Source organism: Acanthochromis polyacanthus, chromosome 5, assembly GCF_021347895.1.
Source record: "Acanthochromis polyacanthus isolate Apoly-LR-REF ecotype Palm Island chromosome 5, KAUST_Apoly_ChrSc, whole genome shotgun sequence".
NCBI lineage: Eukaryota > Metazoa > Chordata > Actinopteri > Pomacentridae > Acanthochromis > Acanthochromis polyacanthus.
This window is the reverse complement of record NC_067117.1, coordinates 9,272,732-9,296,601: the sequence shown is the minus strand read 5'-3', so window position 1 is coordinate 9,296,601 and position 23,870 is coordinate 9,272,732. Positions and strand designations below refer to the sequence as shown.

At 42.2% G+C, this 23,870-nt stretch overlaps 1 protein-coding gene across 1 annotated transcript in view; it reads right to left on the bottom strand.

The window, feature by feature from the left end:
• atp2b2 (ATPase plasma membrane Ca2+ transporting 2) overlaps positions 1 to 18,672 on the bottom strand; it is an 88,082-nt gene extending 69,410 nt beyond the window's left edge. Inside the window, 2 exon segments of the mRNA XM_022206991.2 lie at positions 576 to 1,337; positions 18,467 to 18,672. Of these exon segments, the coding sequence (XP_022062683.2) occupies positions 576 to 774 (199 nt within the window). The 5' untranslated portion in view covers positions 775 to 1,337; positions 18,467 to 18,672.
• Between the last annotated feature and the right edge of the window lie 5,198 nt (positions 18,673 to 23,870).

Sequence of the window (23,870 nt, the reverse complement as noted above, 5' to 3'; positions counted from 1 at the left end):
GTTTTTTTTTGTTGTTGCTATCTCATTCCACTCATACCCAGTCCACATCTGCAGACGTCACAGCACATCCCACGTGGCCAAAACCTTTACCATGCTGCTCCAGCGACCTGCTCCTTAATCAGGCTACGGCTGATTGGCTGAACAGGAAGATGACAAGGGAGGGTGGGATGCTTTTGCGGGGGAGGGGGATTGAGGCAGGCTAAACTGTCCAGGGAGATTTCTGTGCATACTAAACAGGTCTAACGCTAGCTGGCTGTGAAGAATTTTCATTAGTCCCCTCAAACGGGACTCCCCTCCCCTGTGTGCTATTCTGATGCTGTGCTTACGCATTTCTCCAGGTGCTTTACGAGGTTTCTGCATGTCTGCACTTTTAACATTGACTTTAATGATTAAAAAAAGTATGTGGCCAAAGTAAATACACAAACCAACAGAAAATACAGTGAAAATCTACAATCAACTGCATGTTCAGTAGAAATAGAAGACACATTCCTCAGGATTCTTCATACAAGACACACCAGTGCATGCATTCTCACATACACACCCACGCAGATAAATAGACAAGCATGAGGACTCACCTTCTGTGGGTGAGGTTTTCAGTCGTTTGCACAGTCCTTCCACTCCTCCGTAGTCCTCCTGGAGCTTGACCACCGCCTCTGTGCCACGCAGCTCCATCAACGAGCGCAGCTCCATGACCGAGCAGCCGAAGGCTGCCGCATGGCTGCCCTCGTTTCTTTGGTTCTTGGCATAAAAATCGCTGTTGGACATGTCCCCCATGTTGTCAGCTAGTCAACTCACTTATATTAGTTTTTGTTATTGCTTATAGATCAGACAAAAAAGCTTGCACAACAGCTCAGCTCAGTCTCATCCAAAATAAAAATAAAAATCCAAAATACGTATCAAGCAGGCAACAACAACCAAAAAAAGAGGGGAGAAAAAAGAATACCTCTTGCAGGTAAAGTAAGCAGATAGAGAGATTAAAAAGGGGAAAAAATCCGAGGGCAATAAATTGATGAGCAGCTTCTCCGTTTCAGGAGAGACAGATTTCAGCAGACCAAAAAACCATCAAAGAGAAGAAACAGAAGAAGAGGAGAGAGAACAGCAGAGAAGGAGGAGAGGAGGGGACGTGAAAACACAAGTGGGGAGCATCCAGGTAAGCGTTGGACAGCCCCAGTGGTCAGGTCCTGAGAAGGGCAATGAGAGTGGTTCCAAGTCCTGTTGGTCTCAGGCTCACCACGGCTGCAGTCCAGACCCGCTCCATGTGTGGCTTCCCATTGCTGCTATTCTGCTGTTGCCTCCGCTGCCTCTCTGTCTCTACATGGTGGTCTTCCCCATCACTGCTACAGAGAGAGAGAGAGAGAGGGAAAGGGAGGGAGAGAGAGAGAGAGGGACGAATTCAAAGAGCATAGAAGGTGAGGGAGGAGCGAGGAGAGACACAGAAAGAGAGCACAGGGATGAGCGTTGCGTTTCTCAGGGCAGAGGTGAATGCAGCGGTAGATGGTGCACGGCTGAAGGACAGCCTCTCCTGGCTGCTGCAGTAACTGTGCCTCTGCTGTCTCTATCTACTGCTGCTACTGGTGCTCCTAACCTCATTGTGAGGACACACCAGCTGACAGAAAGAGAGGGAAAGAGAGATAGAGAGAGAGAGGTAGAGGATATGAAAGATAGAGGGAGAGAAGAGACTGCTCCTTTCTGGTGCAAAGCGGTGAGGAGTTGTGCGCGGGTGGGAGGCTGGGGCTGCTCTGACGACAAAGCGGAGAGGCAGAACGTAACGCTGCTTTGTCACTGGGAGGATGGGCTGAGCTGGGGAGCTGCTGCTGCTATCTCACCGCCTCACCGCTTGTTCTCCCTCGTTCTACAGTAAGTGACCTCTCCTATGCAGTCACTCTATCTCGCCGATACATTCCTCTCCGCCTGTTGTCTCGTAATGCTTTGCTTTGATGAACTGACTCCATTCTTCCTGCCCTCTCCCTTTACATGTGCACCTGGTTCAGGAAAGTGTAAGTTAAGGAGGCAGAGTGCAATTTAATGAATTATGATAATTCTGTCTGTAGCCAGTGGACTGCACAAATTTCTTGATATTAAAAAAAAAATGTTGGTGTTCACAGCTTATTTCTGGCTTCTCTATTCTATCTGAGACACTCAGTGCATTTGTTCCTACGGAAAAATGAAATATTTCAAAACAGATCACACAGGTAGTTTCAGATTGAGGGCCAGGTTAAGTCATTTCTCTAAAGAATTGGGCACTACAGCACTACATTTGTGTTTAATAGATTTCTTGCTTGTTCTCTGGCGATTGAGTCAGGACTTCTAAAAAACATACACATTCATTTTAGTAAAGTGACATGTCACCCACTGCAATAGTATGGCTCACTGTTTCTTTAATAGTTTCTGGACATCAATAGAAGTCTAACACACAGGCAAATAAACCACTCAAGTGATATTTGCTAACAGGATCGGATTTTTTCACACCAGAGCAGCATACAGTTGAATATTGAAGGCCTTTTCCTTTTACTCACTGGTTTCTCACAATCTGCCCACTAACATCACAATACACCATAAAAAACCCCACTATTGGTCTGTCAGCAGTGATTCACAAGCGTGCCTTCATTTTTAATCTGTGACATCAGAGATCCAGCATGTCACGCATCGATCACCTCCTCACGTGCTGAATCTAAATAAGCTCCATCATTAATATTCCTATCAGAAGTAAACCTCTGCCTCGCGGCTGCCCTTTATCACCACCCACTCACTCAGGGGGAGACCTGGAATCAAAGCACCATAGTTTTGCATTCGGTTAAACGCTGCAGCGCCATAGTTTGTCGCCATCATCTGCGCCATGCAGTATTATCACTAGAAATAATTCCCCTATGAGATGGAGCCGTAATGCAGCAGCGCCTGGAGACACCTGGGATATTCGGATTATAAAATCGGCACTGATGGCAGGGCTGATTACTCCATTGTCAGTCTATCAAACAAACTATGAGATCATACAATGAGTGGTTTTGTCATGCCATCCCTAAAATGGTTCATCTGTGTTTTTAATCATACGGTGAATTGTTGCATGTAAAAGGTCTAGAAAAATCTAAAATCATCAGCATGAGGTGAATCGAACACGACCTCAGCCAAGAGCAAGCAGCTACATTGTTAAGAATTCCTTTAGTTAGGGTAAAATATTACTGTGGCTATTGCTGTGGCTGTGAGTGCATCTTTCTAGGTAGAAGATAATTAAGCTACATTGCTGTTGTTATGCAGTTAAAATGTCATAGAATAGTGTTTATTTCTCTGTCAGCTAGACAATGCTTCATTGCAGGTATCTAACAGAAACCTTGGCACACTGAAAGATAAGTTAACAAACAGAGGTTGGCACAATACAAAATACAGTTTGTCTGCACATTTGTTGCCTGTTGTTTGGATTTAGCAAAGGAGATTTACAGACAAAGTACCCTAGCAGCAGATAAAAGCAAAATAGTGGGCACACTCAGGTGAGTCTAATATAATGAGCAAGGTGTCCAGTTGCTAATATCATGCGTGATGATACAGATGGGATTAGTACCAGACACAACTGTGCGCTTGGAAACAGCAGGCCACGACCTTGTCACAATAGGTTGGTGAGAGCCACTGCCAACATGTGAATACACATAAATAGGATAGAAGCAGCGTGTACCTGTGACTCCACAGGATCCAATCCTCTCTGCTAATGATCTCCATCTCTGTCTGAAGGTATGAAGTACGATAGCTAATGTCACTTGGACATACCGACTCAACAAACCAGCCTACCATTACTGTAAAGCTGATTAAAGAAAGTGATTCCAACTAAGATTAAGGTTCTGTTGTTATATACATATATATATATATATATATATATATATATATTCACATTGATATGGACTGGATAATGTGCTAGGAATGAAAAGTGCCACATTGTTTGATGGGAATGAAAATTATCAACCCCCCAGGAGGGCGAAATTCAACACACCCCAAAATCAAAGTGAAAAACTGATGTGGCAGGCTAGTCCATCTTGCTGAAATTCCTTGGCAGCAACTCAAAATGGTATTCAGTAGTTTGTAAGGCCTCCATGTGCTTGTATGCATGACTGACGATGCTGGGACAAGCTCTGAATGAGACGACAGATGGTGTCCTGGGGTATCTCCTACCAGAACCGGACCAGGGCATCGCTGAGCTCCTGGACAGTCTGAGGAGCAACCTGATGGTGTTGGATGGAACAAAACATAATGTTCCAAAGGTGTTCTATTGGATTCAGGTCAGGTGAGCATGGGGGCCAGCTAATGGTATCAGTTCCTTCATCCTCCAGGAACTGCATGAGTTCTCTTACCACATAAGACTGGGCATTGTTGTGCACCAGAAGGAATCCAGGACCACTGCACCAGTGTAGGGTCTGACAATGGGTCAAAGGATTTCATCCTGATACCTAATGGCAGTCAGAATGTCATTGTCCAGCCTGTAAAGGTCTGTGCGTCCCTCTATGGATATGCCTCCCCGCACCATCACTGACCCACCACCAAACCGGTCATGCTGAACAATGTTACAGGCAGCATAACGTTCTCCACGGCTTCTCCAGACCCTTTCATGTCTGTCACATGCATTCAGAGTGAACCTGCTCTCATCTGTGAAAAGCACAGGACACCAGTGGTGCCAAATTCCTGTGTTGCCAGCCGAGCTCCATGGTGCTGGTTAGCGAGCACAGCGGGCACTAGAGGACGCTGGGCCCTCAGACCACTCTCATTACATCTCTTTCTGATTGTTTGATCAGAGACATTCACACCAGTGGTCTGCTGGAGGTCATTTTGTAGAGCTATAGCAGTGCTCATCCTGTTCCTCCTTGCACAAAGGAGCAGATAGCTGTCCTGCTGATCGGTTGAGGACCTTCGACAGCCCTGTCAAGCTCTCCCAGACTAACTGCCAGTCTCCTGGAATCTCCTCCATGCGCTTGAGAATGTGCTGGGAGACACAGCAAACCTTCTGGCAATGGCACACATTGATGTGCCATCCTGGAGGAGTTGGACTGTCTGTGGAACCTCTGTAGAGTTCAGGAATCGTCTCATGCTACCAGAAGTGACACTTACCCTAGCCAAATGCAAAACTAGTGAAAAACAGTCAGAAAACATTAGAAAGGAAAAAAAAATGTCAGTGGCCTTCACCTGTAAACTCATTCCTGTTTTCGGGGTTGTCTCATTGTTACCCCTCTAGTGCATCTGTTGTTAATTTTATGAACACCAAAGCAGCTGAAACTGACTGAAAAGCCCCTCAGTTACTTACTTGATCAGATCAGTATCCCACATGTTTCACTGATTTGATGCAATACTTAGATTAAAAAGTGTATATATATATATATATATATATATATATATATATATATATATATATATATATATATATATATATATATATTTATATACACACAACCTACAGATTTAGATAAGAATGTTTACAGGAAAGAAAGACAGCACGGGGCAAGACTGTATAGTCCTCTCACTTTTATTCTCCAACCTTTTATGCTGTCCCCCTCCCTCGCCTACTGATCAGGTCCATCAATGTTGGCTGTACTCTCTGCATGCCAGGCAGACATCTGTGCCAGCCAGATCCTCCAAAACCGTCAAATGAAAGCAAACAAATGCTCTCCCAGGAAATTATGTGTGTGTAGTTGAGGTTGGCTGAGGAGTGAAACTACTTCACACAGGTAATTCTGTTCTGCACCAGATGGACCACCTGCAAGAGACAGGGACACGGCCACCATCACCACAAATGCGCAAATATACCTGTTCAGTATCAAGACTATTACAGGTATTCTATACAACTAGCTTATTTTTCTTCCAGCAATGCAGTCAATCAGTCAGATAATTGGGGAAAAATGGAAATAAACAACTTCCTGTATATTCTGGATCTACCTAGACAAACGCAGTTGCTGAATATCTGAGATGGCATCACACAGAAGCACAGATTGCCAGAACACCTGCAATCCAAAACGCTAATGATTACAAACGACAAATAGAAATAAATGCATAAATAGACGCCAGGAGGCTTCAGTTGAGTACTGATAATCAGTTTTCCAAAACCAAAAAAATGTTAAATCTGTCCACCGTTGGTACTATTATAAAGCCATCACTGACGATATTAAAACCACTGACAGGTGAAGTGAAAAATCTGAATCATGCCCATACTACACAATGTTCTGCTTGAAAACCTTAGGTCCTGGCTTTTGTTGCACTGCCAAGCTAGCCATTGTTGCAAACCACACACCTTCCCTCTCTGCGATTGCTCAGCAACATGACAAAAGAGTTCAAGGCACTGACCTGGCCTCCAAACTACCCAGGTGTCAATCTGATCAAGCATCGAGGTGATGTATTAGAACAAGTCTGATCCATGGAGGCTCCAGCCTACAAAACACTGGATTCAAAGGATCTCCGCTGCCAGTGTCCTGGTACCAGATACCACAGGACAAAGCCAGAGGTTCAATGTTCATGTCTCATCAGGTTCCAGCTTTCTTGTTGGCACAAAATGGACCAACAATCAAATGTGGATTTTAATGTTGTAACTGATCGGTATGTAACTGTGAGAGAGGCTTAAAGACTATCTAATTCTATCGCGGAAAACAGGAAGATCAGCAAGCTTCAGTGCAAAATTAAAACGTAAGTTTAATTCAAGCTTATCACCCCCTCTGCAAGCTGTTATGTGTATGTGTGTATATATATATATATATATATATATATATATAAAAGAACAGAAGCAGTATTACATGAGCAATATACCGTAGCATCTCTCCATAACATCTGTTCATTACTGACCATACAAAGTTGTGTTACATACTTTACATTATCATATTGGCAATACCGTATAAGTGACTTAATGATGGTGGGTCATGGTGGTGCTATACTCTGCTCTCATGCAGCTGCCCATCTTTAAACTACGATGACATGGAAAAGATTGGGATGTGAGAGGGAGGCCAATAAGGAGAAGAGACAAGAAGGAGGGAGAGGGAGGGCACAGACAGCAAGTGACAGAAGTTGAAAAGAAGGAGATGATGGAATGGTTTGAAAGAGTGATACAAACTCACGAAATGAAGAGGAAAAGCATAGGAAGAGAAAGGCACAGGGTGAGACAGAGGTGAGCTGCGTTGCTAATGCCTGAGCTGAGTAACTTCAAAGCAAATGATGCTCTAATTTTTATGGGACGGAAACCCACACACAGTTACACTATCATGCATATATGTGCAGACAATTGATTTTCTCTGTCTTCGGGAAAAGTGGAGCAGCTGCGAGCAGAACCACTGGTGGTGGTGTCATATATGTTCACAGATGAAACCCTAATAAAGGCATGGTTCTCCCATACTGTCACTGCTACTGTACTTTCCTCAAGTGCTGAGAATATGCAGCTGTGACTGGTTTTGTCATTGCAAAAATGTTCTGCTGCCAATATTTCCACCACTACCACCCTTGAGTCTTTGTACAATGCATGCACTGTCTACGCACTGTCTTTGATATCTTCCTTATCTGTCTATCTGCACCTGACTAAAACATCTCCTGCTGTGTTATCCTTCTGTCTACCTCCCTGCCTACATGTAAAATTGTTGGCAAGCTCCCCATGACTTGACAGTGAGTAATGAGTAACATCTGATCAGATAGTCAAGGAGAAATTCCACATTTTGCAATAATTAACAGCTTTTTACTTGGACTTGATGAGACTTTATGAACTTGAACACCATATGGAATCCAAATCAAAACGTGATGCTTCACAGCCAGATACTAGGACCATCTGATCACCGTATTATATTAAGTTTATGACCAACTACCGAAAAAAAACAATATGGAACTACGACAGCTAAAACACGAAGGGGGCTATTGGGGCTATTCTTTTTCATTTTGGTGGTGGGTGAAGAACTCGGAAATAATCAAACTTTTTGTCACATCTTTGAAATTTTTTAAAAATTGTATGTACTGCAGTGTGTCTACTACTTTGCTGGGTCTCTTAGTTGTGCTCTATGATCATAAAGAGCATAATGATGATGACTGCTACTTTCTCCTTGATGTAAAGTTCCTGGTCTGACTAGCGGAGAGAAGCTCGCTGCCCTCCACGTTGAAGCCGTGCACATTCTCCATGTGTCTGTCTCTAAATGTCCTTGAACACAGAGAGGGGAGAGCTGAGGTATGAGCTGTGCCCACTGCATCACCGCCAGCATCCCTGGCATACAGCCCCCCCTGCCTGTGACTAAAAGTAGTGCAGGAGGCTTCACTGATGTGGAGCTGCTCTGCACACCTGCATCTTCAGAAATATCACGTTACAATTTCACACGACAGGTTTACAAATGCTCATGAGTCTCATGACATTAGGATTTTCTTTTCAAAACATGCTCTAACGCACTGATTCTTCTGTTTTTGAACAAGATGTTTGTGTGGGAGGGATCGAGTTACATGAACATTTTAAGATGCAATGCAATCGACACAACATCACAAGCTACAGCCTCTCAAAGGACTGTTTCAACATCCTACTACAACAGTCTCAAATAAAATCTACATTATATGCTTCTCAAATGCAGTCTTTATTTCATAGCCTTTGCATGGGAATTTGAATGTAAATGTGAATGTTTTGATAGTAGTGTCCAACCCTTCATACGTCAATATATTTACAAATATAAGGAGTTGTCGATTGTGTCACTGTGTTAAGTCTCTGAAGACCTGCTTTGTCTGTAACAGAACAGTGATAGAGTATATACGTAATCCAGCGCTGTATAAGAAGTCAAATAAGCTCCATGGCTTTCAAATTTCAAATATATATCCTGCACTATACTGCCAGTTTCTGCAGTCAGACAAATTTCACTTGTCTCAAGGTACAAAAAAGATAGGTAATAAAACAACACGTATCAACTAAGCAGCAGAAGCAATTACACAATGTTCAGGGAATTCCATATTGCCACCTAATACATACATAGTGAATTAGATAGCAGCTGTGTTGCAACACCGTGCTGAAATATCCAATTTCAAACACACACAACCAGAAAAAGTAGAAAGACACATTAAGTGACACTTTCTCTGAGGTGAATTGTTACATAACAACCACACGGAGAGTCTTCTTTCAGCCACCATCAGTGCTCTCTAATTGGGTTGAAACCAGCTGTCATGCTAACTAAGCGCAACAGACAGAGTCTGACGAAGAAAAAGATTATTTTGGTAACCAATGCAGGAGCTTGACAAGAAGTGCAGCTCCAACTCATATCAGGCTGAAGGGAAGATAAAACGACAAGGAAAAAGGGAAAGCAATGAGTCAGAAAAAAAGGGGAGAGACAGACAGACACAGATACGAATACGTAGTTCGATGAGTGCTTCGCCTATTTCTGCTTATAGACAGTGAGTGGATTTTGAAGACAATCAGTTGGCCAGGCAACCTCGATGGCCGCAGGGGTTGCTGTGTGTCACTGCAGAGTCAGATTAAGGAGTGAAAATGTGAGAGCCGGTGATGATACGCTATAGCTGTGAGATGACTAAGTTAGAGGACAGACAGATATAAGCCTTTGATCCAAAAAGAGAAGCCCTAATGGAACCCATCTTTTACATCTATGAAAAAACCCTCCTAAACAGGACAAGTAGTGCCTCAATAACATGTAATGGTGTGCCACAGTGGGCGAATCCATCTCTCCATCACTCTCCTCCGGACTTCCTCCTGCCTCTTTTGCTTTTCTGCTTCTGCAGGTCACACTTCAGTTCTGGCTGGTGTACAGGTGCCACCTTTCCTCTTGCCTTGCTCATGCTGTTGTACTCTTTTTATCCAGCCTGCTCATTCTCACTCTCTTTTGTTTTTCAGACGAACAACTTTTTTCATTACCATTACATCATTTGGAACAAATACTTGCCTTATTTTGTCTTGTTCTTGTTTCTGCTGTCAGGAGTTGTACTGAACTTAAAAACCTACTTTTCTGGGTCTACTTAGTGAGTAAACGGCGTTATACTACGTAAGCAACAATGTCAGATTCCCAGTGGAGGGAGATATGGAGCAGCAATGTGGATGTAACCAAATCATTTTATTATCAGGCACAAACGCAAAAATACTATGATAGTAATGCAATAAATAGTGGTATAGTGTTTACTTTAATGTGAGGTAGTGATGCTGGTGCTTTCATAAACCATAGTCATGTCTCTGTTGGAGATCGTCCTGTAAATGATGAGCAGATTTTCTATCAGCTGATTAATTTTCCGATCAAACTGTACTCCCAGTCTGCTTCCCCTTGAGCATGGTATCTAGTTGTCAATCATTTGTGCACAAATTCAGGGGAGTGGAACAGAATTAAATTATAAGATAAGGGGTGTAAAGTGCCAATGTTGTTGCTCTTTTTATAAACTAACAGGACTAATAATATCTTGCAGTTTAATCAGTACATATTTTGCTAATTGAGAAAGACTAGTGTTGAAGGTCTTGAGCTTAATTGGTAATTCTAATGCAAGTGAATGTGAATGTGAGTGTGAATACAAGTGTGATTGTACACGTAGCCCTGGGAGAGACTGGAAGCCAGCTAGGATAGGCTCCAGCCCCCATGCAACCCTAATGAGAATTACGCATTGTATAGACAATGGATGGATGGATGGATGGATGGATGGATGGATGGATGGATGGATGGATGGCTAGTGTTGAAGGCTAGCATGAGGAGTAAATAGTAATGAGAGGAATTGACATCAGAAACTGTAGGGTTACGAGTGTTTGTCTTGTAATGTACAACTGGAGCGAAATTAAAGCATTAAGCTGTTGAGTCAATACATTTTTCCACAATAGTCACTATGTTGCCAATTTCACTGTTTCTGATCATTGTGCTTTGAAAATAGTTCCATAATTAAGTAGATATCAGGCCTCAAAGCAGGAATAATGGAACTGAATCACATTTGGAGGGACTGACATGTCAATTTAAGTGAGGCAGGCCTCAGTTATTCACTGATGGCATTTTGTTGCTTGTTGTTCATTGGTTTGTTTTAATCAATTTCTGGTTTGTTGTAATTATGGCTTCTTCTCCAGTTAATTCTACTAACAGACCATCAAGGGATTCTGAAGTGCAGCAGTTTTGGTATTTATTTTCCAAATGATTTCCAAGTTGAATGCTCTTTGACACATTCTCATTAGCTAAGAAATAAATCAGCATATACATGTTAGTGATGTGTTCCAATCAAGTTTCAGTTGTCTCTCTCGAAGCCACAGTCCGCTCCCATGCTTATACTGTCTTGGCTTGAACTGGAAAAGATGGCATCAACCAGGAAGCAATTCTCCAGGCTTCAGTTCAGATTCAGTGCAAATCAGCAGGTGACATCATTGGTCACATCCATCTTTATATACATGGATTCCGTTTCATATGTATATATTCAGAGATAGTGATGTCATTTGGCAAATCTACCACTTTAGTGTAGGCTAAACTATCCCAGCAGCAATCCAATAAACTGGCACAAAACACAGATGTTTGTAGACTGACAGCACCACCATTAAGTCAAAATATGCTTTGTTCAAATCATTAGTTGTATAACCAAATACCTGCAAATCAACATTCCTGCCAGCCATGGGAGTAATATGGGAGGGCAAATTAGCAAATGTTGGCATGCTAACATGCTAAACTAAGATGCTAAAATGGTAAACATGGCCTCTGAAACAGCAGTGTATAAATATTATCTTCATGTTAGCCTGCTGAATCTGATAATTAGCTGAAAGCATTGCTGTCCCAGTGCAGCCCCAACAAGCTGCTAATGTGGTTGTAGAATAGAAGCCTTGCTTATTAATAATAGGTTAATTTAAATCATCTCACCCATAAACTTTGTCAACATTTATGAAAAAATGCAAACACAATACTTCGTACACTTACATAAAATTGTGACTCCGAAGAATTTAGGAAAATATAGCGTGGTTTGCCTTTTTTACTTTTGCCCTTTTTGCAGATTACAACTTTCACACTCTTTGACCTTCACACCCACATCCAGGTATCGCAGCATAAACCACTTGAACACAGAACAGGTCTGTTTTTTTCTGTTTCAACTTCAGATTCACTACCGTAGAAGAAAAATGCAGCAAACAAATGGATGACACATGTGCTTGTGGGGATTTTATTAATGCACACACAGTATGACACACGGTGCAGTCCATATGTAATATGGCTCACAGATCAGGAATGGCACCGAGTCTTGCTCGGGAGGGTTTCTAACCATTAAAGTTCATCGTCATTTTCGAGAGTGAATGCTCAAACCCTGTGTGTCATCAGCCAGAGCCTGTGAATTTTAACTTGGTTGTTCTAGTTGGAGGCTAAATCTGTTACATAATGGTGCACCTAAGGCTGTAACCACTTATATGAGCATGTGCATGGGCAGGTTCTGAAATTTCATATTGCTTCATCACAAATGCCACTAAAGCTCAGTCTAGCATGTAAATAATGACCTATGGGAAAAGTGGTTTACGTCAAATGTCAAAAGTTCATTTTGCATCAGCGTTGTCACCTCCACAGTTTCCATTGTGAACCTGGAACAGTTGTATTTCAGACATGGTTGCTTACAGTATGTCTTGATAGAAGGAGAAAAAAAACTGCAGCAACACTCTCTGCTCTGTAAATGTCAAGGAAAAGGAAATCTACAGTTATACAACAGTATACCAGCAATAATCGAAACATTTGCATAAAGTTGTGGTTTCAGGCCACTTTCAGAAATACTCTAAAGTCAAGAGTTTGATATTTATTCAGCTATATGTCTACACTAAATGTGTACTAATTATGAAAGAACAAAATGCAGTTATTAAAAACTAATTGAGTTTAGCCTCTGCCTTCTATATTTACTTCCCCATAGGCAAGAATCATGACCTTAAATTACTTATCTGTTTCTAGATTGGTAAGCCTGTTTTTAATGGAAACAAAGCATGGTGCAGCTTATTAGTGGGTTCCTTCCTATGTAGGTAAATGAGCGTGAAAATTAAAGCTCTCAGCAGCGCTGTCATTTCAAGGAACAGAATAGAATAGAGGTTTGATGTCTGAATAGTCTGATGTGGGGTGCTTGCATGTGATGACAAAGTGAAGATCAGCAGTACTTGTAGTCAAACCTCTTCATCATCTCATAAATCTTCAACATATAACACAAACACTATGCTTGAGATTTTCCAGTCAATCCAAAAGATGTCTTCTGCTACTGTGTAACTTGCGAAGAGACATTTCTTGGTGCGATATTTTGGGGCAAGTTGCGCCAATACATGTATTTGTGATACGCTTGTCCCTCTCCTACGCACCTGACTCATGAAATAGATGTACATTCCTTTAGTTTAGAATTTAAACTTGTAAAAATCAGTACATAACTATTCATAGTCTCAGATGGGTTGGGAGACAAGTGTATAAAGCTGTTAATCCTCACAAATTTCAAGTTAATTTAGGCCAACTGTGCCATCGTTCCGATCTAATACAGGCTTGGTCTGATCTGAATACCGGTCATATAAACCAAACTGTGGCTAGAATTAGTCTTACAAATCAGATTAACATCAGCATGATCCGCCTTGTGTTCAGTCATTCCAGAGGGACCGTCACTAAATAAGAGAGATTTTTCTATCATTTTTATCGTTCTTGTGTGAAATCACACCATTTAGAAGAAACAACAATTGATCTGCTTGTTGTGTGTCTCTACATACATATATTTTTGTCTCTGTCGTGTTCTCCACTTTGGATTTAAATAAACCACCCCGCCCTTCTGCCTCTTCTGTCTTTGAACTTCTCCGTTGCCTGCTCGCCTCTTGTGCGCCTGCCTGCTTCTTTGCCCGCCAGTGGTTCATTACATAATGCCGGAGTCTTCCAACAGGGGGACATTTGGATCCTGTTAGGATCTTATGTTGGTTGGGGGCTGACAAGTGCATATGAGGAATCAGTATCTGTAAACAATCTGTGTGATGATGCCACCGAGCATGTAGGACTGACATCTCCAGCTAGCAAAACATCTGGATGCGTTCGATACATTCGGACCATTGTTCTGGGAGAAGAATGGACAATTAGGCACAGGAAGACAAGGACTGATACTGGTGCTCCAGGTTTCACTGAAAAATAGGACAACAGGCATAAGGCCTAGAAAGATAGACTAGAAATAGAAAGAGACAGCTTTGAATTCAGCTGTCTACAGGAAGATAAGGAGGAATCGAAATGGTGTAATATTGGCCGCAGTATGCATGCAGTGGAGCACATCTATCTCACCGTTAATAGAACAAAAGAGCGGGCTTACAAAAGCTTCACTGGTAGCCATTTTAGTCCACCAGAACCCATTTATCCCCTGAATTATCACCAGCTGCACTTTATTTTTTCACGTATCAAACTAAAACTGAATAAGCATATTATCAATGTGACACATAGTTTGCTTATCATGGTTGAGTATCAAGATTCCATTTTATGCAATGTGAAGACTGGAAGACAGCAGAATTTGACATTATTAGTTTTTTTTGTGGAAATGGGGTATACTGATAATTAAACTCACAGCCATACATACATCCATGCTTTTGCAGTCATTCATTAAACAAGATCATACTCGTTAGGTTTCCAGTACACATGTACATGCTGTGTGCGCATTCCTTTGCACACCCACACACATTCACAAACACACATTAACTTCCTACTGCAAGGTCACTGGAAGACAGGAATAAAGGCTGCCGTGGCCCTCTACTTGCTCCAGATGAGGCTGTAGAAATCATGAGGGAGTTATTGTTCTAATTAAATTCAAGACATGCGGGCTAAGTGTGCTAGAGGGAGACTAAAGACAGAGGAGAGGAGAGGAGAGGAGAGGAGAGGAGAGGAGAGGAGAGGAGAGGAGAGGAGAGGAGAGGAGAGGAGAGGAGAGGAGAGGAGAGGAGAGGAGAGGAGAGGAAGAAGCATGAAAAACCAATTTAAGAATAGTGGACGTATCAGTTGTCCTTTAAATGTATCCTCCTAAAATATCACATGAAGATAATTCTGCAAACGAGTGATTTCCGAAAGAGGCTTTGGATGAATTTTATAATTCTCCTATTACACAGTTACCCAATTTATCACATGCTCATATTATTATAACACACTAGACAAATTCAAATCGTTTCGTCTACCATTTTATCCGCAATCTTAAAATCATCTGGGAACTTTAGAGCAAGTTAGCCATTAGCTTCTGATGCATGAACATTTCCATTATAGTACACAGTAAACTAGATTCTTACTTTAGCTGTTGTGTTCTGGACTACTATTTGATAGGATGACATTGTATTTTAGGTCCTAAGTAGGTTTGGAGTTCCATAGTATTTTACCAAATCTGAATCAAGTGAAATCCTTTCAGTAAATAAAGATTATACCAAATTAAGCTTAGCTTGCCATCATTTGTAGTTATGACTCAAAGATTTACGTTTAGATCTACTGTCTCCTTGTATTGGACAAAATGATAGAAATAGCTAATTATCTTGGCCAGTAACTGGAGAAATAAGAAGCCTGATAAGATTACAGCATCTTTTCAACACTGGTCTTTGCAAACAAAAATACTGAGAGGAGTTTGGTAAGTGATTTATTGGGTACTACTTGTACCCGGCACCTCTAGTGTCAGCCTGTTGCAGCACCCACCGTGAGGCTTTTTTTCCCCCTTATTTTTATTTATCGACCTTGTTTTTTTTAATACTTTTCACATTTGTACTACCCGCTTTACTCCTATAATACTCCAAATTTCCCCATTGTGGGGTTACTAAAGGTGCATCTTAGCATTGGTGCTGAAACGAAGTGGGATCTAAAATGGAGCCAACAGTTGGAACCCAATCTTATCTTGAGCGGAGCCCTATGAACCACACTGTGCTCTGAGGCTAAAAAGTGTGTATAATCAAGTGTGAGCTGCTGATGACATGATATCACCACCAATATCATCACTTTCATTGGGTTTATCACTTCTCTAGTTCTAACCAATCTTTTTTTTAAGAATTCAAACTGCATAGAAAGTGTACAGAAAGAAACAGCAGCCTGATAATAGCAGAGACAAACTCAAACATTTTCACTGTAACATATATGTTAAAGATACATCTTACCACTTTGCACTTCAATCAGCAACATATGCTTCCAACCTTTAAACACAGCATCTTCTGTAGCTTGCTAAAACTGTATTTCAGTGTGCATTTTAAAAAAAATTGCAGACTAAAACTGTGACTCAGAGGTCCAAACTGAAAGCATGGAAGGCTACACAGTGTGCAGCTAGTCCTCCCTCAACAGGACACTTTCTAAACAATTACCTCAAACAATTACCAGGCAACACACTAAAAATATAGTGACTTGCAGGTCAGGAACAGAGAAAGACAAAAGCTATTAGTCACTGTCTCCCACTGCGTCACACACATGTATGAGCACAAAAACTCTGTGCTGTCAGATTCTCACACAGCGGGTGACGGGAACTTAAAGTCTTTTCACCTGAATATCATTTTTTTGAAAATTGCTGGACCCAGTAATGTGTCAGTACACTCAAAGCAAGTGGGCGTCAGTGTCAAGTGATTGCCTTCAAGTGCTTGCACCCCGCATTCAACCCGTCTTTTCAACACTTGATATTTAAGGTGCATTTCATGAGACTGCCCCAGCACGCAAAGTATTCAGTTTTTACAGAAAACTGTAGAATCTCATCATTAAAAGAAAACCTCAAACTGTCAGCACTCCCGTTCGATCATCAGACATGTATTCTTACAGCACCTGTACCTGACTTAAGTCTGTAAAATCACTGCCAAGTCTTCTTTACCACTGTTTGTCGCTGTGCTACACAGAGGTGATGATGACACAGCAAAATTAATGCAGTGCGCCACTCTAGACTATGAGATATGAGAGAGCAGAGCAAGGCATGGATTTTTTTCTGTAGGTGATATGTTTTATTATGAACCTACAAAATATATCATGATGACATACTATAAATGTTTTTTTTCTTTCACATTGGAGAAACTTTAAATTACAACAAAAGAAATGGTTTGAATTCATTATACTGCTGTTGGAAGATTTTATTCTGAAACGATACAGAACTAGAAACTTCACATGGAGACTTAACTCAGAGAGCAGCAGAATATGTCAGCGCATGCTTGCTACTGTTAACCGATACAGTCGAGAGGCTTTGAAATCTTACTGTGTTCAGGGGCATGGAGTCTCAGTGGACGACTGAAACTCCAAGACTGCCAGTGCATGCATTTCTAACTCCCTGTGGCTCCAAATTTTACTTCTTCTCTTCCATTTTTAATCTGTGTGCGTATTTATGTAGACTTTTAGTCATTTCTGTCTCATTATCTGCATGTCCTGTGTACTTTAGAAAGCAACATAAGTAAAGAGGAAGAGTGAGGGAGAAAAGGACGAAGGATCGGGCTAAAAGAGGACTGACACTCTGCTTCTGAGCTGTCTGGCTGTCTTGGTGCAGTGGAGCTGATGGTTGAGGTCACGCAGTCATTCCAGCCCCAACAGAGGCGCAATCAATTTCTTATGACAGCTAGCCTGTCTAAGAGTGTGGCCGAATGACTGAACAACTGACTTGCTGACTGAATGAATGCATGAATGACTTGTTGATTTGGCAAATGGCTGACTGGTTGTTTGACTGGCGAGCTGCGCTGTCAATTCTCTGGATGCATTTTTTTCCCCCCTTTCTTTTTGCACACGCTGACTAACTAGCTGTCAAATAAAGTGATTGACAAGTTCGCCAACCAGACAACAAGCCATTGACCCTATCAGGCTGATGTGGGGATGATCGGTAAGTTGATCGGACAAGCAAGAAAACATTCAGCGACTGAAATTATCAATTCACTGGCTACTGTAATCAACCACAGAGCCAACCAAGAAAAACTGACAGCCAGCAGATCGAGGAGGAGAGGTGATAATGTTCTCTATTAATGCAGTCACCATGCCAAATAGTCAGTTGGCTAATGCAGTGAAGACAGCAAACACACATGATCAGCTACGGCAGCGAAACCTGCTGCTATGCCAAAACCAGTCAGTAAGTGTGACAGAGAAGAGAGGCTGCAGACTTCATGCTGCCAACAGATGGCCTGAGAGAAGAGGTGTGCAATTAAACATCTTCATCTAGAGGAACGACAAGACAAGGGGATTAGATGTCCCCTGAAAGTCAGACTTCAACATAAAGCATGGACCTACACAGCTTATGGAATATATCTGTGCACATAGATATACTATTAGCACTCCATATGTCATGCATACGTAGATGGATCAAACAGACAGCCCAACATGACTCCTCATCTCTCCTGTCCCTCTCTAACGGATCACCTGCTTCTAAGCCATGTTGGATATCGTTACAGGGCGACAGCATCATCTCTGTTCTGCGAACCCACAATCCACAGACACACACGGAACAACGTGTACAATCCCCAGCCTCCCGACATGCAGAGTGATTTCTGCCGACAGATACAAAAAGGCAACTAAATAAACTAGCAGATGCAGATGAGCTGCTGGTTCATTTACATGTTTTCTTTAACACAAGGACAGTGCATACTTACATGGCAGAAAGGTTATCAAGACCATCGCCGCGATGTGAAAATTCTCCCACCCAAAAATGATATTGCAACGGCACATGCAGCAGAGGACTCGCTGCCACGGCAGTGTGCGGTATGTGTGTGTGTATGTGTGTGTGAGTGAGTGTAGGTGTGCGTGTGTGTGTGGAGACTCGCTAAGCTGCACTCTCACTGCTACTGCCTCAGCTGGGGCTGTCTCAATGCACAGCCTGTACCATGTCGGCAGGCAGCAGGGGTGGGCGTGTGTGTGTGTGTGTGTGTGTGTGTGTGTGTGTGTGTGTGTGTGTGTGTGTGCGCGTGTGTGTGTGTCTGTGTGAGAGTGTGTGTAGACAGTGCTGCATAGCAGAAAGACTGCTCTTCAATTGACAAGCCACTGACTAGATAGAAGGATCAAGATGTATTGACGGAGAGATAAATTGATGCCTGGATTAATGAGCAAAGAGAGAAAGAAGGTTGGGAGGAAATATATGACAGTGAATCTGTTTCTCTACATCCCCCCGGCTCCCCCTCTACTCCCTCTCATTGACATTTTGCCCTCAGAGCAGAGCAGGAGGTCCAGTGCAGACATGCAACCTAATTTCAGAAATGACTGGATAAGAAGAAGAGATGGAGGGCCAAAAAAGAGGAGGTAGTATAAAGGGAACAGAGAAATGGTGCAGAAAAGGACGAGAGAGGACATGAAGCACTGGAGCAGGGGAAGTAAAAGGAGGAAAAGATGGAACCACAGAAGAAAACTTGAGAGGCAGTAAAAGCAGGAATAAGGATGAAAGATGTAAAGAAGCAGGGAGAGAGGGAGGAGTATGAAGGGGTAACTTTCAAGGATCTTTGTAATGCTTTCCTTCTGCAGATCGGGATTCTCAGACAACATACACCAACTTGCATGAAGCCCACCTCAGTGGACATGATGGCTACAGGACATGATGCTTTAGTTTGTTGTGTGTGTGTGTCTCATCCACTGCTGACACACAGATGGACACAAATGAACCTGTTCTGCCCCAACCAGTCATCTGGCTACCTGGCAAGGCAGCCGCGACAGGAGAGGATAACAGCTCTGTGTCATTGCCGTGGCTGGTTGCCGTCACGTCACTATCTCACATCTCAACCTGCCACAGCTGGCAGGGGAGAAAATAGGAGGACGACAGACAGTCTTGCTGTGTCAAATTGCTGTCCCTTCCTTTATCTGTGTGTTCTGTTCCCCGTGTTTGTTTTTTTCTATCTTTCTCTCACTGTGCTGCACATTCTCTCTCCCATTTCTCTTTCCTGCTGTGTCACAGGTGTATTATGCAAATATCAGATGCTGGGCAGCACCAGCATCACTAAAATTCCCCCACTTTAGCTTATTCCCACAAGGATGAATGCAAGTTAAACAGAGCTGATCTCGGCACATCCAAGCCTCGGCTGGGACACCAGGTACAATACACAACATGCACTGACACACCTACAGCATAGCGGAGGGCTCGGTTTTGACTGCATGCTATGCAGTTTCACAATTGTTCCACTTGAGAAGGAGTGCATCCTCAGTTATCTGACAGGCTTTGAGTGAGAAAATGAAGTGTTCAGCACAATGTTTGCAACAAAGAAGAAAAGGGAGTTGGTATGTGGCTGCTCAAAGGAAGAATGGATTCTGCCACAGTTAATGTCAAGCTATCAGACTTGCTTTGCTTAGCAGGAATTACTGACTGCAAATATCACATTGTGGATGGCAATGATCTGCGTTGTCTTGTGTTGGTCATTTACTGCAGAGGTCCACTTTGAAGACACATTTCTATTGATTTACAAGGGTTGTTAACTGGTAAGTGTTCATTTATCCACTACTGGTGAAGCTTTTTTAATATCTGCATTGTATGTATGCATATAATACATATATACTGTCCCGGTGAGGACATTTTATGATTTAGTCTGTTAGACAAAAACTCAAATCAGTCGAGCTGGATGAAAGGAGATTACTCATCAAAGCAACAGCTTGACTCATGACAGCATGACCAGAAGAGCACAGCTGTTACAGCAGGTTCAGTGCAGGCGAGAACAGGTGGAACAGAATAGAATAAATCGAAACAGGATAGAACAGGATAGAAGGACTCAAACACAAGACTGGAGACACAGGCAGATAAAAGACAAAAGGCTCTTCACTCAATTCACGCGGGGGTTCAGCCATCAGTGGAGGCAGACAGCATTCAAGTAGCAGGCAGGCAAAAATCAGGTTCAGGCGAAGGTCAGGATCAGGCAAGGAAAAGAATGTGGAGAAAGACTGGAACTCGATGAGTGCAAGAATACAAAGAGTACTGGAAACTGACATGTGAAGCAGGGCTGGTGGACCATAGATACTGCAGGGGAAATGAGGGAATTTTGCAGCAGGTGTGAAGGTGGGTGGGAGGTCATGTGAATGGGAGGTAAACGCAGCGCAGGTGGGAGTGGGTGTGTCCGAAATGACAGGAATGGGTGTCCAGAGAAGAACAGAACAAAACAGAATAGAAGAAAAACTGAACAGTATTTAGTTCGGCAGGCCTGAAATATATACCGTCACATTATGGTTGTGACTGGATAATTTCACGTTAAAACTGATTCTATTAGTTCCTGTATAGTTTAGTGAAGGAGCCTATGGTGGAGTATGGAGAGAGAGAGAGAGAGAGAGAGAGAGAGAGAGAGAGAGAGAGAGAGAGAGAGAGAGAGAGAGAGAGAGCAGTGATGGGGATCAGAAACAGGCCCTGAATATCAATGCAGCACGTCTAAGAGAATTCAGGGCTGCAGTGCACCAAAACCAGAGAACCTGAGAGAAAGAGCACAAGAGCACGGTAGCATCACAGCTGGACGTACCGGCTCTGCACATGCAACACCTCCCCTACTAAACTATCAGCATCCACCTCCACCCACATGCATCATAAAAACATGAGATCACCCTTGTCTGAATCTGCTGCTTGGCTGAATGTATAGAATTCAAGGTTTGTGATGTCAGACTGCTGTAAAGTGTTTAAGGTAAAAAATAAAGAAATAAAAAACTTTAAAAAGCACAATGCCATACACCTTGTATTGAAAATCAACATGTGCCTCACTAGCATGAAAGTGAGCTTCTCTGCACTCAGATACTGCAGGTAGGCCGATTTTCAATAGATGCCTTCACACTAAAGAAAGCACATGCATTTAGCTCAAGAGGAATTTATGCCATACATCTTAATTAAAAGAGAGTCATTCAAGAAGCCTGTTAGACACATTAGTATAATACTCTTTGTCCTTCTCTCTATAAATAGCCTCTTCTCTCGCTTCCATAAAAGCTCCATTTCCTTTCAGAGGGAATCTGTTAACCCATAGGGTGCCATGTTTACCTCAGGTCAATCAGACATCCCATATCCTCGTCACCAGTCACCAGCCAATAACCATTAGTCTTACTAATTGCAGAAGCCTTAGACCATCTCTTGAGTGCTGTAGTAAAATAAGGCCATGCACTGTGGCTGTGTGTGGACACGCACACAAGCACACAGTTAATGAGATGAGTCCCTAAGGTCTCTAACCTTTGTCTCTGAGAGGTCAGCATCACACACGCACCCTCTTAACTAATATGTTACTCGCATACCGCACATCCATATTTCCTTGTAGCAATCATCACAGGCAGTTATGAAGTGTGAAAGCTCAATGCCAGTTCTCCAACCTTCAGAGTTTGAAATATAACAACGCTTTTAAAATAATAAGACAGTAGCCTTCAAAAATCACACATTGTATCAAGAGAAAAGCTGCTAATCTGTAAGTTTCCATATAGAATTCCAACAAGAGTTCCCACTAGCTAGCAATCAGGATCCAAACTAGACACTGCATGTGTGATTTAATGCACCTCCACTGAATAAATCACTAATCTAATCATATTTTCCTCTCTTTTTCATCACCCAGCACAGTGACATTAGCCTGATTTGTACTCCACACGGTCAACAATTCTCCACTGTGCCTTTACAATATACTGCACAGAACAAGAATAAATGTTCAAAATGAATAAAAAAAAAAAGCTAAATAGCCTATTTATTGTTCACTGAAGCCCATTTAATTTACCATGCAGGGCTTTCACCAGATGCTCCAGCATCACACTCTACAGTAATACCACTAACTAATTCCAGATTAGGACTGCAGCTAATGCTTATTTCCTTTACTGATTAATCTGCCAATTATTTTCTCAATTAATCTATGACTTGCTTGACCTATAAAAAGTCAGAAAATAATTGAAAATGTCGGTCACAATATCTCAGAGCCCCAGGTGACATCTTCACAAAGCTGATGGTTTTGTCCAAGCACTTCAAAACCCACAGATGGGCTACTGTACAAGACAAACAAAAGCAGCAGATCTCATCTCATCACATTTGAAAATTGTAAATGAGGACTGTGAATATTTAGATATGCCTATTGCATGAAAATCTTGAATGAATGAACTTTGTTGGATACGTCGCCAATGTTGGCAAACACTGGCAGCAACATTTCACCCAGTAATTCATGGGTGACTTCTGTGCCTCCAAAAAAACTAAAAAACTGGGTATTTAAAAACAGGACGATCATTCTGTGACTCATACAATCCCAAGCGGCATAACAGGCGCTGCTCTGAGGGCCTCATCATCCTGTCCCATTTTCCTCTCTTATACCTCTCTGCACTACTGTTTTCCTTTTCTCTCCTCTCAGTCCTTGTTCCAGGAGTGATGGAGAGCTTCATCCAACTCCCCAAGGACAGCCATAAGACTAATGGAAACACGCACACACAAGCCTGATAGTCGCACAAAAATTCAAGACACCTACTTCCACGTACACAAACGCTCACACTGAGCCAGCAGACAGGGAGACACTGTCCGACAGTCGGGGTGAACTCAGTTAAATATTCTTCAGTGAAGCTCCGTGCATACCAAACCCACTGGCAAGGGTAGACAGAGGAGAGGGGGACATTACACAATGACAGATAGCGCAGGCAGTACATAAAACATCAGCAAACACTCACTGTACCTTTTTAAACTGAGGCTGTATCCTTGGTGTCAAATGCAGGAGTTTTGCCAGGAAGATAAATTTAGATGTTTTTTTCTCTTTGTGTGGACCGGCTATCTACAACTCCTGTCATGTAAGGACAACATCCCTGGTTCATACCGTATGTCTGTCCCTGATAATCCTCCTCTGTCTCAGGGGTGGGTCGACTGTGAAACAGAGACTCAAGTCGGGGTTTCATTCGACTCTAAAACACGAAGGGGCAGTTACTTTTTCATTAAAATGTAACAACATGTACACATATTTTACTATACTAAGTACAAAAACAGATCACAATAATGAAGTAGTTAACCCCAAGAACTTTGGGAACTCGAACAATATAAAATGCTAAAAAGAAATAGGAATTGCTTCAATCAACATTAAAAAAACACATGCATTTTAAATG